The following is a 16,773-nucleotide window of genomic DNA, read 5'->3' as shown; positions in this document are numbered from 1 at the left end:
ACCAACTCCAAGATCGCACTACAGTGAGGAAAGGGCAAATTTCCTGATTTTCACTGTACTGTGATCTCATAAAATAGGTTTCTATCACCAGCGTTTTCGATTTTCCGGCCGTTCGATATATATAGTGAATTCGAACCATTGTCATAGACCCCATAATTACCAATTGCTTCTAAACTTCCTACTATAACTGAAGGTCTTCTGTTTGTTTAATTAGTTGCAACCCTAAGTTCATAGTTGGTCTTGCATTTTCTAATGGTACGTTTGAGGGATTTACCAGTTTTAAATTGCTTTAATGATGCAATGGTTATCTAAAGAAATGACCAAGTGCTTGTTTTTTTCCCCTTATGCAGTTAGTTGATGTGGTAGTTCAGCCATAATGGTTTAAATTTTAAACTTACACATCATACTGGTATAGTTGCCTCAGTGCAGATTATCCAAGAGGGAGTAAAATTTATAGAAGTAGGCAGTAGCCTCAGATACAAGGATTGCTGGTGAGCTATACCATCTGTGATCATCAGCAAGATCAGTAAGTAGTAATCTCTAAATGTAGAGGTGTTGTTAAGGGCTGTAAAGCAGATCTTCAGGGAGAAGAGTACAGAGGCATCTATGACTACATTCATTCAAGATGTTGTCACACTCATCCGGCAAGTTCCCATTTAGATAGCCACTCCCTGAAACAGGCAGTGGTGCTTCTTCAGTTTCACTGATAGCCAATGACTCTGCTTTCTCTCAGCAAGTGACTTCCCTTCTAACTGCTTATCTGAGGCCCTCCATTGTAAAGACTGAGATACATGCAGGTTATTTTTTCCTTTTGTATTTCCATAGTACCATTTGCCTGAGCTTTACTGATTTTGGGTCTCCATTACCTCCTCAGTTAAAGTACACTTATACCAATTTCCAGCTTTCATACAAGATTTCACTCCTCTAGTTTTTCTGGAGGTCTGTAATGCCTCATTAAGGGCGACTGTGTCCAGGAAGAAACTGCTTATGGTGGCAATCACTTTTGGGAGGAGAATTTCATAGTTGTAGGTTCAAAGGAAAGTCCTTCATATCTTGCATTTCATGTATCTAGTCCTTTTAGATGGAGCTGCAAGTTTAAGGTCCCTCTTTGGACGCATGCACTCATTTCATCCCCCATCTGTTTTTTTTTTTTTTCTGGTCTGTAGTATTTATTTCACTTTCTGTCATTTTCTTCCTTTTAAGTTAATGCTCTAGCCAAAGAACTGGAGTGTGAAAGGAATGATGCATGATGGGAGGAGGGGGTATTAATATACCAGGTAACCTGAACTGTCCTAATTTCTGTGACATGTAGACCTACAGGGTTCAGAAGATTAGCAATTTTCTTATAGATTTGTTGCTATGGTTAATATGCAACTTAATGTTTCCTGGGCAAGACCTGTGGTTCAAATTTTGTAATCATTTTCTGTAACATGTCCTTTGAATGATGATTAAAACTGAGCGAGTGTGATCATCCTAAATGTGTATTTACGTATAGTAGGTGCATCAAAGGGAAAAAAATGGTCACATGCATTTTTGGACACTAGTGATATGGCAGAATCTCTGATTATAGTATGAGTCCATATTCCAGAATCATCTTAGCTAATTTGATGTGGCTTGTTTTGTAAATGCATATACTTCAAAGTAATTTGATTAGAGTTCGGCTGTGGCGACCCCTAACCGGGAAAAGCCGAAAGACACAACAACTTTGTGGCTAACCAGGTAAATCATGTCAAGCTATTAAAATGTAACATTTGTTGAATGTGTAACACTTGTTTTGTTAATACTATTTTTTTTTTTTTTACTTAATCTTCAGAGACTGATGATAGTGAAGATCAACAAAGTATTTCAGACAGAAAGGAAAGAAGCTCCTCCAGTGAAAAATCATCTGCTTCCAGCTCTAGTTCTCTACCTTTACCAGCTGCAGCCATCGATCATCAAATTGAAGTTCTTTTAGCAGAGTGGAACAAGAATGCAGACATGCTGTTCAGTATACATCCTGTTGATGGCTCTTTATTAGTGTGGCATGTTGACTGGCTGGATGAATACCAGCCTGGCATGTTTCGGCAAGTGCAGGTATGTTCATCTGTACAGTCCTTGTCCAGAATGGGAAGGGAAAGCCTGGTAGAGTTATTCAATGAGAACATTTTCTCTGCCTTTTTCTGCTTTTATATGTGCTGAGTCTAAAACTGAAAACCCTTTCACATTTTGAGTTATGAATATTTATTATATAGAGCATGCATTTATTTCATTTTTATGAAAAATGAAATAGTTACATTTTTGGAAAATGTAATACATATTAGTCTCTGCAGACATCTTTTTTTTTGTTTTGTAGCATTTTCTTAAATTATGTATGAAATGTTTGCCAGCACACAGGAGTGGGCACTAATCGTTTTTAGGTTGTTTTGCATTCATGTGTAATGCTCTTGGAAAGAGGGCATGAATTCTTGATTTAATTTTGTTAGTGACTGCTAATTACTATTTCTTTTGGGGCCCTGTCCATGTATGTACCCGCTGTCCACATCCCATGCAGTCAGTTCAGAAAGAAAAGATTGCTAAAGCCTTTGCAGTGGTATCAAAAGCCTGTATAACCTCCACAGGGTCATCTTGGATTTCTTCCGTTCCTTTGCTATTTTGCAAATCTGCGGTAGTGCTGTCTGCAGTCAAAATTAAGTATTGTGCAACTTTCACTGTGTGTAGGGCATTATGCTGAATCTGCAAGTCGTGTCATGATCTCTGCAGAAGTGTTAAGAACGTTTCTTGGTGACTGCTAAAAGCACTGTTTAAGCAAATCTTCCAGTTCAGCAGTGTTCTGCAGCAAGAGTTTTGAATATCCCTGTGTGTGTCAGTCATCCTTATAATGGTAGATTCTCTCTATAACACACTGTAACAATCCTCGTATTTTTTTTTAAGGTATGTAGTTTGTGATGTCCTTCCTTACTTACTGTTGCAGTATTCCTTGCAATAGAGATATCCTGCCGAGAGTAGCCATACATCTGGCCAGTCTACCAAAGCCTGAGCCCTGGCATAAGGTTATATAAATGATGTACAGGCTTCAAACCTGCTCTTCTGAATGCAGTATTTTGAATTCAGTCTAAAGGTTGTACATCTCGTACAGTTCACCGAGCCTTAGTACCCAACTGGGGACAAACTCTTTTTCTCTTTGCTTTTTTTGTCTGTACATGTTATCCAGAAAGGGAAAATGTGAATGTGGGAGATAGATTCCCCACAAGTATACATAAGTGCATTTTTGTTTAGGTGCGGAGCATGACCATAAGCAGTGTTCTGTCTGCCAGACCTCTGTTTCTGTGACCCTGCACAACAGTCTTCTCTTTCAGTCTATCTAGAAAATCAGCTAGTTAAACCCTTTGCTCAAGACTGTGGTTTTGGAATCCTCCTGCCCAGCCGTTCAGCCCCCTTTAAAAAAAGTTGAAGAAATTAAGACAGGAGTCTTATGCTGTCCACCGTATCCTGGACATCTTTGTTGCATCAGATGGAGACAAAGAAATACCTGGTTCAGACACCTGCCCCCTCTGTCACAAATCCATAGGAGGCTGACACTTCACACATCCAATGAGGCTGAGCTGGTATCCACTGAGGACAAGAAAGGGCAACTGCAGCTGGTAATTTATGAAGGTTCTAGGGTGATTCCATAAATTCTAGTGAGGGGAGAAATACCAAGTTGCGTCATAGAGGTTAGGCAGGGTTCAGAACCTCCAAGGTTTTTCAAGGCAGACCTCCGTATCAAAAAGTAAAAACAAAGATCCAGATGTCTGAGGGTGCTAGACCATATGGGTCATCGCTGACCTGTCTTGAGTTCGATCATTTTGTTTTCTCCAGTGAACACATGCAGAAACTAAAACAGATGTTTTCTTTTTCCCAAATGCCTCTAGATTTAGGGATGTTTTTAATTGGGAGCAATCTGCCCACTGCCTCTAAAACTGGTGAGGTGTATGATTTTTTGTAGGATGAGGTACCAGTCCTTGAGTCTATACCTCCAGTGATAGTGATCCTGTCTGCTTTCAAGCAGGCTTGTAATTCTCCTCTGCTTATTGAGACTCTCCCTAGAAATTGTTTATGAAGTTCAGATTATCTTCCAACATGCTGGGTCTCAAAACTCCTTTGTCTGTTGGCCCTGCATCTGTGTCCCCAGCTACCATGTCTAATAAAAATACAACGTCTTTAAATTTAGTCGTCCAAGATAAATTAGGCAAGTGGCTAGAATTTCAGAGAGAGAAGCTGGGTGCAGTTCAGCAAGGCAGCTTTTAAAATATTACCTTTCACCTTTTATGTGGGAGTTTGTGCTGATGCATGTATTGTTTAGAAGAGTTGTTACATCATTGCGTGTTGAGCAAAAAGTCTGTCAAGGATATTGTTTCCAATGTTTCTCAGCTGTCAAAGCATGTTTTAAAATGTGCCTTGGAGGGGACTGACACTATTTATAGAAATGCAGCTGTGCCTGTGGTGTTGGAGTTGTAGTTGGTTGCACAACTAAATTTCTGAGAGTTAAAAAGTGAGATTTTGATTTGAATGCATCTGTTGAGTCTGATTGTGCGTATGGTACAGCCGCAAATCAGATTCTTAAACACTGGGATTCCAGAGGTGAATTGATACAAGGAGTGCTAAAAATGTTTCATATTCCCAAGTTCAGCTCCTTTAAGTAGGATGATTTTTGGCAGCTTCTTAAGCAAAAGCCCCAGTCTAACAAGAACCAAGGTACTAAAAGGAATGGCAGGATGAGAGATGCACCAAGCATAGCAAGTGGGGTCCCTTTACCAAACAAGGTAATCCCCTCCTAATTTGTGTGTGTCAGTACAGGGCACTCATCTTTTCCAAGCGTCCACTGGGTGCTGTCAGTCTAAAATTGCCTCTCAACATGGTGGCATGACAATTGGTTTCTGAGAAATGGGATCTCAATATTGTGGGCTGCGGTTATCAATGGTAGTGGAAAAATCACGCACCTGCATTCAGGGGTGTCCCCCTCATATTCTGGACCAGACCAGTCTTTGTTATTCTGTCATATTTTCCAGTGTATGCTACACACTGGCGTCATAGAACCAGTTCCTCCTGAGAGTATGAAATTTTTTCTTTAATTTTCCTAGTTCCCAAAAAAGAACTTTAGTTGAGACCAGTGTTGGATGTTTCCTTACTGAACACCTTTGTCCAGGTTTCCAAGTTCAGGGTGCTCACTCTACAGACATTGCTTTCTTTTTTGTCAGAGTACTGTTTCATGGTGACCTTGGATTTGAAGGATGCCTGTCATCATATCCCCATTGTTCTTCACTTCCAGAGGTATGTCTCTGGGTCTCACCATTAGTTGTCTGTATTGCCCTTTGGGCTGCCCACTGCTCCTCAAGTGTCTACAAAATGCCGTGCTCCAGTAGTGGCCCATTGTCAGACTATGGGCATCCACATTTTCCTTACTAGATAACTTACTGATTTGTGCAGAGCCTGCATCCAGGTGTTTGGAATCATTAGAGAAAGTTTCTGCCTTACACCATCTTCTGGGGTTCAGATTCCTTAAGTCATGTCTGACTCCCTCACAAAGACTTGTCTTGCTCTGGTGTCTAATTGACTCTGCCAAAAGACAAGATTTTGTCTTAAATGATGTTTATGGAGTTCTTCAAGAGGAATGTCGGCTTGGTCTAAGAATTCCTGAAAATTCTAGGGCTGATGGCATCCATGAGTCTTGTGATGCCATTACCTCATCTTTACAAGAGAAAACATTCAGTGGTATGTTTGAAATTGTTGGACCCATCACCTCACTCTCTGGAAACCCAGTGACCTTTGCTTCCTTTAATCAAACAAGAGTACATTGGTGGAAGTAACAGTTGATTTAGTCAGGACTTCGTTCTCCCCTCCATTACCTACACATTCTGTTCCAATAGATAGTCTGACTTTGCATGATGAGCTGTGTCAATTGGGAGGCAAGTGCAAGCTGCTTGAGGGTGATCCATCAAGGAGATGTTGACAGTGATTCACACCCTGAGTGTTTTTCATCAGCTATGGGTTCCAGATCCTCTCCAGGTGATTACAGCCAATGCCACAGTGATGTGGTATCTCAACAAGCAAGGGTTTATAAGGTCTTACCCTCTGTGGGGGTTGGCAGTGATGTGGTATCTCAACAAGCAAGGGTTTATAAGGTCTTACCCTCTGTGGTGGTTGGCAGTGATGTGGTATCTCAACAAGCAAGGGTTTATAAGGTCTTACCCTCTATGATGGTTGGCAGTGATGGCCCAGAAGCTGGCTTCTCAGTATTCTGCGACTCTTCAGACTTCATACATCACTTCACTGCAGAATGTTGTGGTAGACACTGTGCAGATCCTGGACAGACGTGCACTAGTGGAAGCTCAAGGCAGTGGTGGTCCAGGATATTTAGCCTTGATGTGGTGGGCACCTTAAGTGGATCTGTTCACCTCCTTTCAAAATAGACAGCTGTAGAAATTCTGTTCCAGACATCCTTGCAGCCATGCTTAGAGGATAGTTGCATTCTAATTCTGGTGAACGGGAACGTTCCTGTATGCATTCCCATCCTGTCCACTGATTCAGAAGGTACTTCTCAAAAGATCATTGTGGTGACACCCTTTTGGCCCAGGCAATCCTGGTTTTTCCTGTTAATGCTGTTGACTAAGGACAGTTACCACAAACTTCCTCATACTCTGGCTCTGCTCACACAGTGTTAGGGACGACTGGTGCACACTGATGTGGAGAAACTTCATTTAACAGCTTGGATGATTCAGTCTTGACTCCATTTAAGCACTTATTTCATGAGAATGTGCAGAAGGTGTTAAAGGAGACCAGAAAGCTTGCTACTAAAACATCTTATGTTTATAAATGGATGAGTTTTGCTAAGCGGTGCCTAAATGGAAACAGGTGGTTAATATCCCTCTGGTCTTGAAGTATTTGTGAAAGCTACTTCAGGATGGTGTGCGTGTCCATTAAGGTGCATTTAGTGGCCATCTCTGCATGTCTGCCTATGGTTCCCCTTTCTTCTGTTTTGGTTAAGTGGTTCATGAAAGTAGAGTTGCATACAGGACTCCCTTGTAAGCAAATTCTTTTTCATGGGATCTCAGCTATGTTCTTGAAAAATTGACTTGTCCACTTCATGAACCAGCAGCTCATACAGATCTTAACTTCTTAACATGGAAACTGTTTTGCTTATTGCTCTATCTGCATGACAAGTGTCTGAGCTGCAAGTTATTATGGTGGAACACCCTTACCTTATTTTCCACAAGGATAGGGTTGTATTGCATACTTTTTCTTCATTCATGCTGAAAGTGGTTGCAGACTTCACTCTTGATCAGTCCATTAATCTCCCTTTGTTTGTTCCAGAACCTAAGAATAAGGGAGGGAGAATAATTCATACCTTCAAAGTGCGTTGTCAGCTCAGATTCTGCATTGACCGAACAAAGCCGTTTAAGAAGGCCGAACAGCTTTTTATTTCCTTTTTATGGAGCAAAGGTGGTCAGCCTGTCTCTAAGCAAAACATTGCATGTTGGTTGTCCTCTGGTATTTTCTTTTGTTATACCCACCATGGAAGCGCAAATCCAGGTACAGTAAAGGCACATTCTATCTCAGCACAGTCTCTCTCTTCTGCAGTGTACAGAAAGAAGTGGACTGTACGTATTCTAGGGACACCAACTTGGTCCTCTGTGCATATCTTCATGAAGGACTTAACACTGGATATTTTTTATAGATCCAGTCAGCGAACTGTTCTACAGGGGCTCCTAGACCCTTCTTCCTTCTCCCAGATTGGCAAGCTTTGGGAATCTACCCATATGCCATTAAAGCAGTGTTTGTTGAATGTAATACATTTGCATAAATTCCACTTTACCTGTAATAGTAGATGTTCGTAGAACACACTGCCTTACTTGACAGCATCTTTCCACCATTTCCCTTTAGATAGATGCACATAGTTCGACAGTGGCGACTGTTTTTGTTTAGCAGCTTTTGGTGTGTGTGTGTGTGTGTGTGTGTGTGTGTGTGTGTGTGTGTGTGTTAGGTTGCAGCAACAGGTGTTAGCAAAGCTTGTGTTTCCATCTGTTTTTGCACTCAAGAAAAAAAAAATTAAAGGGTTCCTAACTGTGGCTGTGAAGGACTAGCCTGCTTTGAGGCAGGTGATTGGTCCTTTCCACCCACAGACAGGCAGTGGGAGGAGTTTTGACAAACTGCCAGATAGAGGGTAGCAGCCACTACTAGCCATATGCCAGTAAGGTAGTTTATTTTATGAACAGCTACTGTTACAGTTAAGTGGAATGTACACAACTGCACTTTCAAAAGAGGTGATCTTTTACAGAGGATTTCTCCTAAATCTTTGGCAGTACCTTCTCTTCTGGAGGCTCTCTTAGATACTTTTGCATCTGCTTCTCAAGCCCTTGAGTTGCAGCCTTCTACCCCTAAAAACCAAGACAGATTTTATAAGGTTCTTGAGACTGGGGTGTTTTTGTAAAAGAACCCTTTGTCACCCTGGTGTCATTTCCCTCTTAACTGACAAGCCCTCTCTTTTACTTGCTGCTTCTAAACTTTTACCATAAAACATAAATAGAGCTGTGGACTGGTATGGCAAGAAGGTGTATACCTCTGCTACTTTGGCTTTTAAGGCCATCAGTTATCAGGCACACCTGACCAGATACATGCTTTCCCTTCTTGCTAAACTGGGGGGTAGCAGACATGCCCAAGTCCAATACTAAAACTTCAGATTTTTTATTACTTCTGCTTCACAAGTGTTTTGCCATTACATTAAATGCAGCTATGAAGCTGCTAAGGCTTCATCTACGTCAGCTGTGTCTTGTTGATATTCATTTTTGTCCTTCCTAAGCTTATGTTATTTCCTCTGACTTCAGAAATAATACCATCCACTTTCTCAAACATCCTAAAATATTCAGCTTTTTTACTGTCAAATAGCAAATCAGTATGGATATTCTGGTCTGACACATTCATTTTATTCAATAGTTCCAGCACTTTGCGGCTTAGGAGGGACAAAAAAGAATATGAACACCACACAGCATATCCTTTATCCCCTCTGGGACAACAGAAATTTAGCAGGGAAAACGGCTATGATTTTCCTAGTGGTAGTAGTAACAACATTGATCTGGCAAATGGTGAAAATGCCTCTGACCCTTTAGAACACCCCCCCCCCCCCCCGCGGAGGTCAGAGCGACTGTGGAATCAGAGAGGGGTAGAGACCTACTACAATTATCAATACCCCACATATTCGAATGGGAAATGGAGAGGGAGGGGGAAAAATACTAGACATTTCACATAATGAAAGGATGGTTATTTTGCAGAATAGCAGTGGCGATTTTAAAATATACAGTTACAGTAATGTGGATTTTTGTTGTCAAATAGCGGACCTATTTGAAAAAGGGTTGACATTTGTACCTGTCAGGCATCACTAGATCAAAGTATCATAGATCTTGAGCGTTTTACAAGGAAGCTGAATTTTGAATTTTACTTTAAGGGAATCCCTAACAATTACTATAAACAAGAACCGTGCAAAAAAACTAGCACATTTAATACTATTTTACATCCATCAGTTTTGATGTTTCAAAAAATGTGTGAAAAAGATATTCGGGAAATGTTTTAGAAAACTACAAATAGTGATAGGTGTACCAACAATTTAAGTAATGAAGAAGTTGCCTTACTAAAACAGATATCTAACAATGCAGGTATGGGGGTCATGAAACCCAATAAAGGCGGTGGTCTGGTGATCATGAACCACAATTCAAACAGAGAAAAATGTCTTTTATACGGGGACACCTGTTGTGAAATTAGTCTCAATGAAAAGAACATTTGTTGTAGTAAAGTAGATATTATATTAGAGGAGCTGTGTATGAATATACAAATAAATATTGATGAACCCTCATATACGTTAGTAAAACACCCAAAAATTCCCACTATATTCAGTGTCCACAAGATGCACAAAGACCCAATAGTCCCGCCTTTTAGACCAATAGTTGATGCTCGTGCATCCAAGACATTCCCTATAGCTAGATTCTTGGATAGTCAGTTGAAAGAGATATTAAAGCATTGCCCGTGGATATTGAAGGATTCCTGGGACTTCCTATCCAAAGTTAACAGAGCTATGTATAATGATAGTTTGATATTCATTACTATTGATATTTGTGATTTGTTTTCAGTCATACCTCATGATATGGGTATTGACTGGTTTTATCAATATCTCTGCCAGTATACTAGCCTTAATCACACTCGTATTTTAACAATCAGAGCCTTAATGGAACTTGTGGTAGATACCAACATTATCACCTTTGAGCAACAATTATTCAAACAGGTGAAAGGGGTGGCAATGGGGGCAGCTTGTGCTCCATTTCTGCCAATATAGTTTTGGCTTTCTGGGAAAGATATTATATTCAGTACTCATTATGTCAGCCATTGGTCTTTCTATAGTCGTTACCTTGACAACATTATTATTCTGTGGAATAAAGGCAGGACTGAATTTGAGAGCTTTTTGGGTTATTTGCAAATAAGTACTGACTTCTTAAGAGTTCATCTATTCTATTAGTGAGGAACAAGTCAATTATTTAGACATTACCATCAAAAAGGATGTTACCAAGAAGCAATTCGCCTCCACTATTTTCCGTAAGGCCACATATTCCAGTTGCCTGTTACACTATAACAGCTGTCATCCCCTTCATCAAAAGAAATCTCTAGTTAAGGGACAGGGTACGGCTGGCAAGGATGGTTTCTGAGTATGATGAATTTATAACACAAATTGAAATATTGAAAATTATGTTACAAAAAAGAGGCTATCCAGATCATTATGTAAACAAAATGTTTCAGGAAGTAATTAAAAGGAGGATGGATGGACATTTTGTCCCCCTACTTGGCACTGGGGGGGGGGGCTACAGATTGACAAACAACAACAAAAAAATGAACACCAGGAGGATAAGAATTATTTTAAAAAATCAGCCATATTCAGATTTAATCAACACTTTTTTATTATCAGCAATGTTATTAAACATAATTGGAACATTTTTAGTGCTGATGCAGAACAGGTCCAGCTGGTAGGACCAGCCCCTAAGATTATTTACAAAAGAGACTGTAGTGTAAAAAATATGTTAGAGAGACACACACAAGACTACAGGACTGCGATTGGGATGATAAAATGTGGCTAATGCATGCAATGCCAATATATAATTGAAGCTAAGGAGATACATGTCCCCAATTATGGGAGACGTATTATACCCGGGAAGGTGTCTTGCAACAAAAAAGCTGTGGTATATCTGGCCCAATGTTCACAATGCATTGAGAAGTAGGATATACCAACACTGTTATGATATCAAAAGAAAAGAAAAATGCATTGGCAGCACACATCAGTGCCGATGAAGGGCATAGTTTTAAATTAATTATTCTAGAACAGATATAAATGGGTGAAAGTGGAGGGCCGCTTAATGATTTCCTAGAACTATCTGAGCTGAGGTGGCAAATTGGTTCTAATGCTTCAGAACCACCTGGGCTTAACACCGCTGTGTCCATTAGTTCCATCCTGAGATTAAAAGCACAAATTTTCATTTGAATTCCTGTATGACATACATTTACATTTATTCTAGGTACATAGGTTGTTATTGCTGCCTTGCCTTTTTGGAATCAATACATTTTATACATATTCATATATTTTTTTAATCCAAAGTATGTATATATATATATATATATATATATATATATATATATATATATATATATATATATATATATACACATATTGTTTTTCGTGTCTTGGTATTGGAGTCCTGTATGTAAAAAAAATGGTGTGGGGACCCTTAAGGGATTGTATTATGTTTAATTGTTGACTTGAGTGATGTGTTTAAGGCTGTTTGGGTGTATGGTTATTCATTTTGAAGAAGTCTCTATTTCAGAGACGAAAACACAATATAAACAACTTTAAGGGATTTTTCCTTTTGGCTCCTGCTTTTGTGAACATTTTGGAGCTTAAGAAAATTCTGCGAGAAATAATCAGCTTTCAGCAGGGAATATTACAGGTTGGTACTGGAATTTGATTTGCAGCAGTGAAGATGTGTCTTGGGGGGGGGGGCAGAAGAGAAAATAATAACAAAGGAGAGTAGCATTTTGAACAAATTTATGAAAATATTGGGCATGAAAGATGTGAATTCAGTAGTAGGAGTTCAGAGTGAATTTACATATTTCCCAAGATTCAAAAACTGTACTAGGCTAGACAGAACTCCCATTACACTGGAACATGTGCATTTAACTGAAAGTGTTTTTTAAACAAAAAACATCTTTATTAAATTATGTATGACACAGGAAAAGTTTTGATATGCATCCAATATAACTATTTCAGATCATGAGCCATTAATAACTAAAATAAAAACCCAGGGTAATGAAATAAAAATTAGATACTATCTGGGAAGGGAAGATTACAAGAGCCAAGTGGGATAAGCTGATTCTTCCAGTAGAACAAGGCTGTTTGGTATTGCCTGGTTTGAAGGGGTATTTCAGAGCTACGCAGTTAAGGTTCCTATACATAGCACAGACAGAAATCTATATTTCATAGTGGAAAAGGATGATAATGAAATGGGGGAAGCTCACGAAACAAGACTGGGATTTTGGAGGCAGATCCTTAATGAGAATAAAAACAACCGTACAGAATGTTATATTCATAAAGCATTAGAAAATATTCTAAAAACTAAGCCAATACAGGAATGTAGAATGAAGATTCTGCCACTGGGGATTACTGCAGTTAGGGATACAGATAATACGTAAGAGGAGGCTGGAATTTAATGCAGAAAACTGGCAAAAGAACCAAGGTATTGGGAGAAAATAATTGGAGAGGGAAAGCTAATAGAATGGAAAGAGGCTAAGAATTTATTTGGACTGTAGGCTAGAGATTGCCTTCCTTGTCAAGGGTTGATATCGGAGTATAGGCAAAGAAATAGGGGGATCCCAAGCAAAAACCAGCACTGGTAGAGTTTTTAGTACAATCTAGAGCAGAAGCTGCTGTTAAAAAAGGACTATGTAGCAGAGCATATAAAATATTGCATGATGTCTGTAAGAATCAGAGGAGGTTAGAAAGGATTGGGAAGAGGGATTGGATAAGTAATTCACAAAGAAACAATGGGGAATATATGTATGTCTTCCAAGTATGCAACAAAGTCTAGAAGATTTAGGATCTTTGCTTGGAAGTGTTTAAATATGTATTTTTATACTCCAAGTAGACTCAAAAAAAAGTTTTCCTAGGGCAGACGGCAAATGGAGGTGTGATGGGGAAGAAAGAGGTAATGGGGAACATGTTTTCTGGGAGTGTAATGAGCTGACAGACTTTAAAGATTCCCTGCAGACTACTCTGTCAGAGATACTGGGTGTGCAAACTGGTATAACTAAGGAAATTATTTTTTGAGTTATGATGTAGTATTTGAATTGCCTAGATGTAATAAGGCTTTGCGGAGTGTAATTCTGTTTCATATGGACTACTCAGAGGCAGTCTCTGCCTTGCATGTAAGGCAATCTCTGACCCTGCTTTATTGGAAATGCTGCATATACACAAGTCAAGTGGTACACTGGTTACTTGCTCTAAAGACCTGGTATGTGACAAATTCCTCTGCTGGAGGAACAGATTACTCTCTCGGAGATTACCACACCTTTGGAAAAGACTCCCACTTCATATCAAACAGAGTACCTCACTGGCCCTCTTCAAACTCAGTCTGGACAATTGGATGGGTAACCATATATTCAAACCAGGGGTTCCACCTGTGGCCCTCTTGGACAGGGGCAATAGGTGCTGATCATGGAAATAAGGGTAGAACTTGGCTAGGGTTGTAAGGGCCCTAAGGCCATTAGCCTCGTAACTTCCTACAGTCCTATTATGTTGGCTGCCAGAAAAGCACTTACTAGAAAATGGAACTCAAAGTCTTAAACCAAAGTCTTATACTAGGAGTGAGTACAGTAACCGAGGTAGTACTGAAATTGGGATCTTTAGAAAAGGGTAGGAGCAAATTACATAGAAAGAAATGGGAATTGTGGGAACAATACATGGAGAGGAGGAATGAAGTTTAAAAGAGAGCAGGATTTTTGAATGAGCTATGTAATGTTTGACTGACAATGACTATATAGATTATAAGTGGTGTGTAATGTTTGCAGCTAAAAGTATGTCAGTATTTTCATTTATATAAATATACGATTGCCTATATCATATATGATAAAGATGTTTCTTGTTTAAAAAATATATATCCTTAAATATCAAAAGAACCTCTCCCTCTAAATCGGGTCCCTTTGTGCGTAAACATCTTAAGCAGTATCTAAAGAATAAAAGACTATCTTAAGAGGACTTTTTCTGAAAAAAAATAAATCGTGATTTTAGGGGACCAGTGTCTTCCTTTCTGGACAAACCAAGCTACCATTTGACAGTTCTCCTCTTCCCCTTTGTCGTAGTCTATTTCTCAAAGGTTAGCTCTGTCCCCTTTCCATTTGGCAAAAGATTGTTTTAGCAGATGGGTTCCATCCATAATTCACAATGATTATTACATGGTATGGAAGTCCCTTACTCACTTTTCAGGCATTGCTTTCTTCTCTGTTTGGGGCTATCAGTTTCTCAAAGGCATCCTTCATTTGAGGCCACAAAGAAAGGCCATTCCTCCTCCTTGGGATTTGAACTTTGTTCTTGAAAATTTGTCTCTACCACCTTATGGAACCTGCAGCTTTTTCCACTTTGAAATTGTGTACTTGAAAAAAACTATTTTGTTGTTGGCTGTGACTTCTGCCAAGAGTCTTTGAATTTAGGGCCCTTATAGCAGTAGACCCCCTTTAAAAACTGCGGTGGTGGTGCTGCGGTAGCATTGTCACCTCACAGTTAGATGTTGCCCGTTCAATTCTCAGAGCGTCTTCTGTGTGGCGACATGCGTGAACGGGCTTTCCTTCGTTGAAGGTTGTGCGTTAGGCCCGGCAAGCCAGCATGTAAATCTCTACTGCCAATCATTAGCGGACCGGAGTTCCGCTGTGGCGAGCCCTAACCGGGAAAAGCCGAAAGACACAAACAAACAATAGCAGTAGATGCTTTTCTGTTTTTGTTTTTTTTTTTTTTTTTTGTTCTTTTTCTCTCACCGAGACAGGGTGCATCTCATAACCAGTACTCCTTTTGTCCCTAAAGTGGTCAGTGATCTGACTTTGAATCAGACCATCCATTTCCTTTTTTCCTTTCCTTAACATATTGCTGAGAGAATCCTTCATTCTTTGGGTTTGCATAGGAAGCTCAGATATTGCTTTCATAAGATCAAAGATATTAAGAAATACGAGCAACAATTTGATTTAGGACAAAAAACTGGGTTTAAGACTTTCTAAACCATTTCTTCTTGGATTTCTAAAGCCATTTCTTTTTGTCCTTTTCGTGGCAAACTGCTTCCTTCTTTCCATACTCATTGTACTGGAGAAGTTGCTTCTTTTGGAGCTTATTTTAAGGGTCTGTAAGTTGGATGTGATTTTAATGGTCAGCAAGTTTTGCTAGGTCCATCCTTCATAGTTTTTTGGAGGGCTCCTTAGTTCCCTTTCCCTACTCCTATTCTGTACAGTAGCTTTTGTACTCTCCATGTTTTAAGGCGTACTGCAATAGTGATTGTGGAGGGTCATAGTACAGTTGTGCAAGAACTTGCAGTAACAGTAGGTGTCCTACTTATCACTGTTCCAGTATTCCATGTAGCCCTCCATCCCCTATTAAGGTTTATCTTTTTTTCTGGCTGAGGAGACTTTTCCTTTCTGTGGGTGTACATGTACACTGTTCCTTGTATTCCTCATTTGACGATGATGATATTCTGGAGCAGTTCTGAGGATTTCACACTTAAATGTCACTTATGTGCGTTGTGCTTCGGATGTAGGACATAAGTTTGACATACAATGCATGGAAGGGTCCAGGCTTTGGTAAGCTGGCCAGATGGGACATCTATCCTTGGTAGGATATCCCTGTTGTAGGGAATACTGCAACAGTGATGAGACATTTATTGTTATGGTAATTTCTTACATAACTACTTTTTTCCAGTGTTTTATCTACTGGTTCACTTGAGTGCGGTGCTTATTCATCCTACCACTTCACCATAGCAACTGTATTCACATTATTTTAAGAAATTTGCATCTTGCTAGTATTCCTTGCATTTGACCAGTTGGATAGAGATATGGAAGAATAAGATGCATCCTGTGAACAGCTGAACATAAAGCAGGTGCCATAGAAGACTGTGTCTAATTTCTTTTGAGTACCATGCAAATGTAGACTCGTAAAGCAGATGTAGATTAAACCTGAAAAAAATGTTTCCTTCAGGCATAGCCCATAAATTGTTTGGGGGATGAGAAATGTTTAGCAGGCTGCCACTGTACAGTTAAGCTAGTTTTCTTATCTGTTTCATTGAGACTTTTGCAAGTATGCAGACTTGTATTACCATCATATAAATGTGTACATCCTTCTGCAGGCCGTCACTCATGCAGCTGTATTTGTGTGGGATACTATGCAACAGCAGCGTATCCCAAATTTTAGGAAAGGAATTAAATGGACCTTCAGTCGTAATCAATTCTCATTTGGATGTTTCTGCAGGATTAATGCTTGCTACAGCCAATTCCATATGCATATCAGTCAGGCACACTGCTGTTAACGTGCCTGCACAGAAGAACCAAAACACAAAAATGAAGCAGAAGCTTCAACTCTGTTAAAATGTTATTTAGTGCTTAAATGACTTCCAAGCTTTCATTTTACTTTCTGGAAAATCTGGTGCAGCAATGATATTGCAGCTGTAAAAAAAAAAAAAAAAAAAAAAAATCATG

At 39.5% G+C, this 16,773-nt stretch overlaps 1 protein-coding gene across 1 annotated transcript in view; it reads left to right on the top strand.

Moving 5' to 3' along the window:
* DMXL1 (Dmx like 1) overlaps positions 1-16,773 on the top strand; it is a 2,737,735-nt gene that overhangs the window by 854,079 nt on the left and 1,866,883 nt on the right. The window contains exon 10 of the mRNA XM_044059165.1: positions 1,814-2,073. Within this exon, the coding sequence (XP_043915100.1) occupies positions 1,814-2,073 (260 nt within the window). The remainder of the gene's footprint in view (positions 1-1,813; positions 2,074-16,773) is intronic.

The sequence above is a fragment of the Protopterus annectens genome, chromosome 17.part0, assembly GCF_019279795.1.
Source record: "Protopterus annectens isolate FY-2018-M chromosome 17.part0, PAN1.0, whole genome shotgun sequence".
Lineage (NCBI taxonomy): Eukaryota > Metazoa > Chordata > Ceratodontiformes > Protopteridae > Protopterus > Protopterus annectens.
The sequence above is the reverse complement of the archived record's forward strand: the minus strand, read 5'-3'. Positions and strand labels throughout refer to the sequence as shown.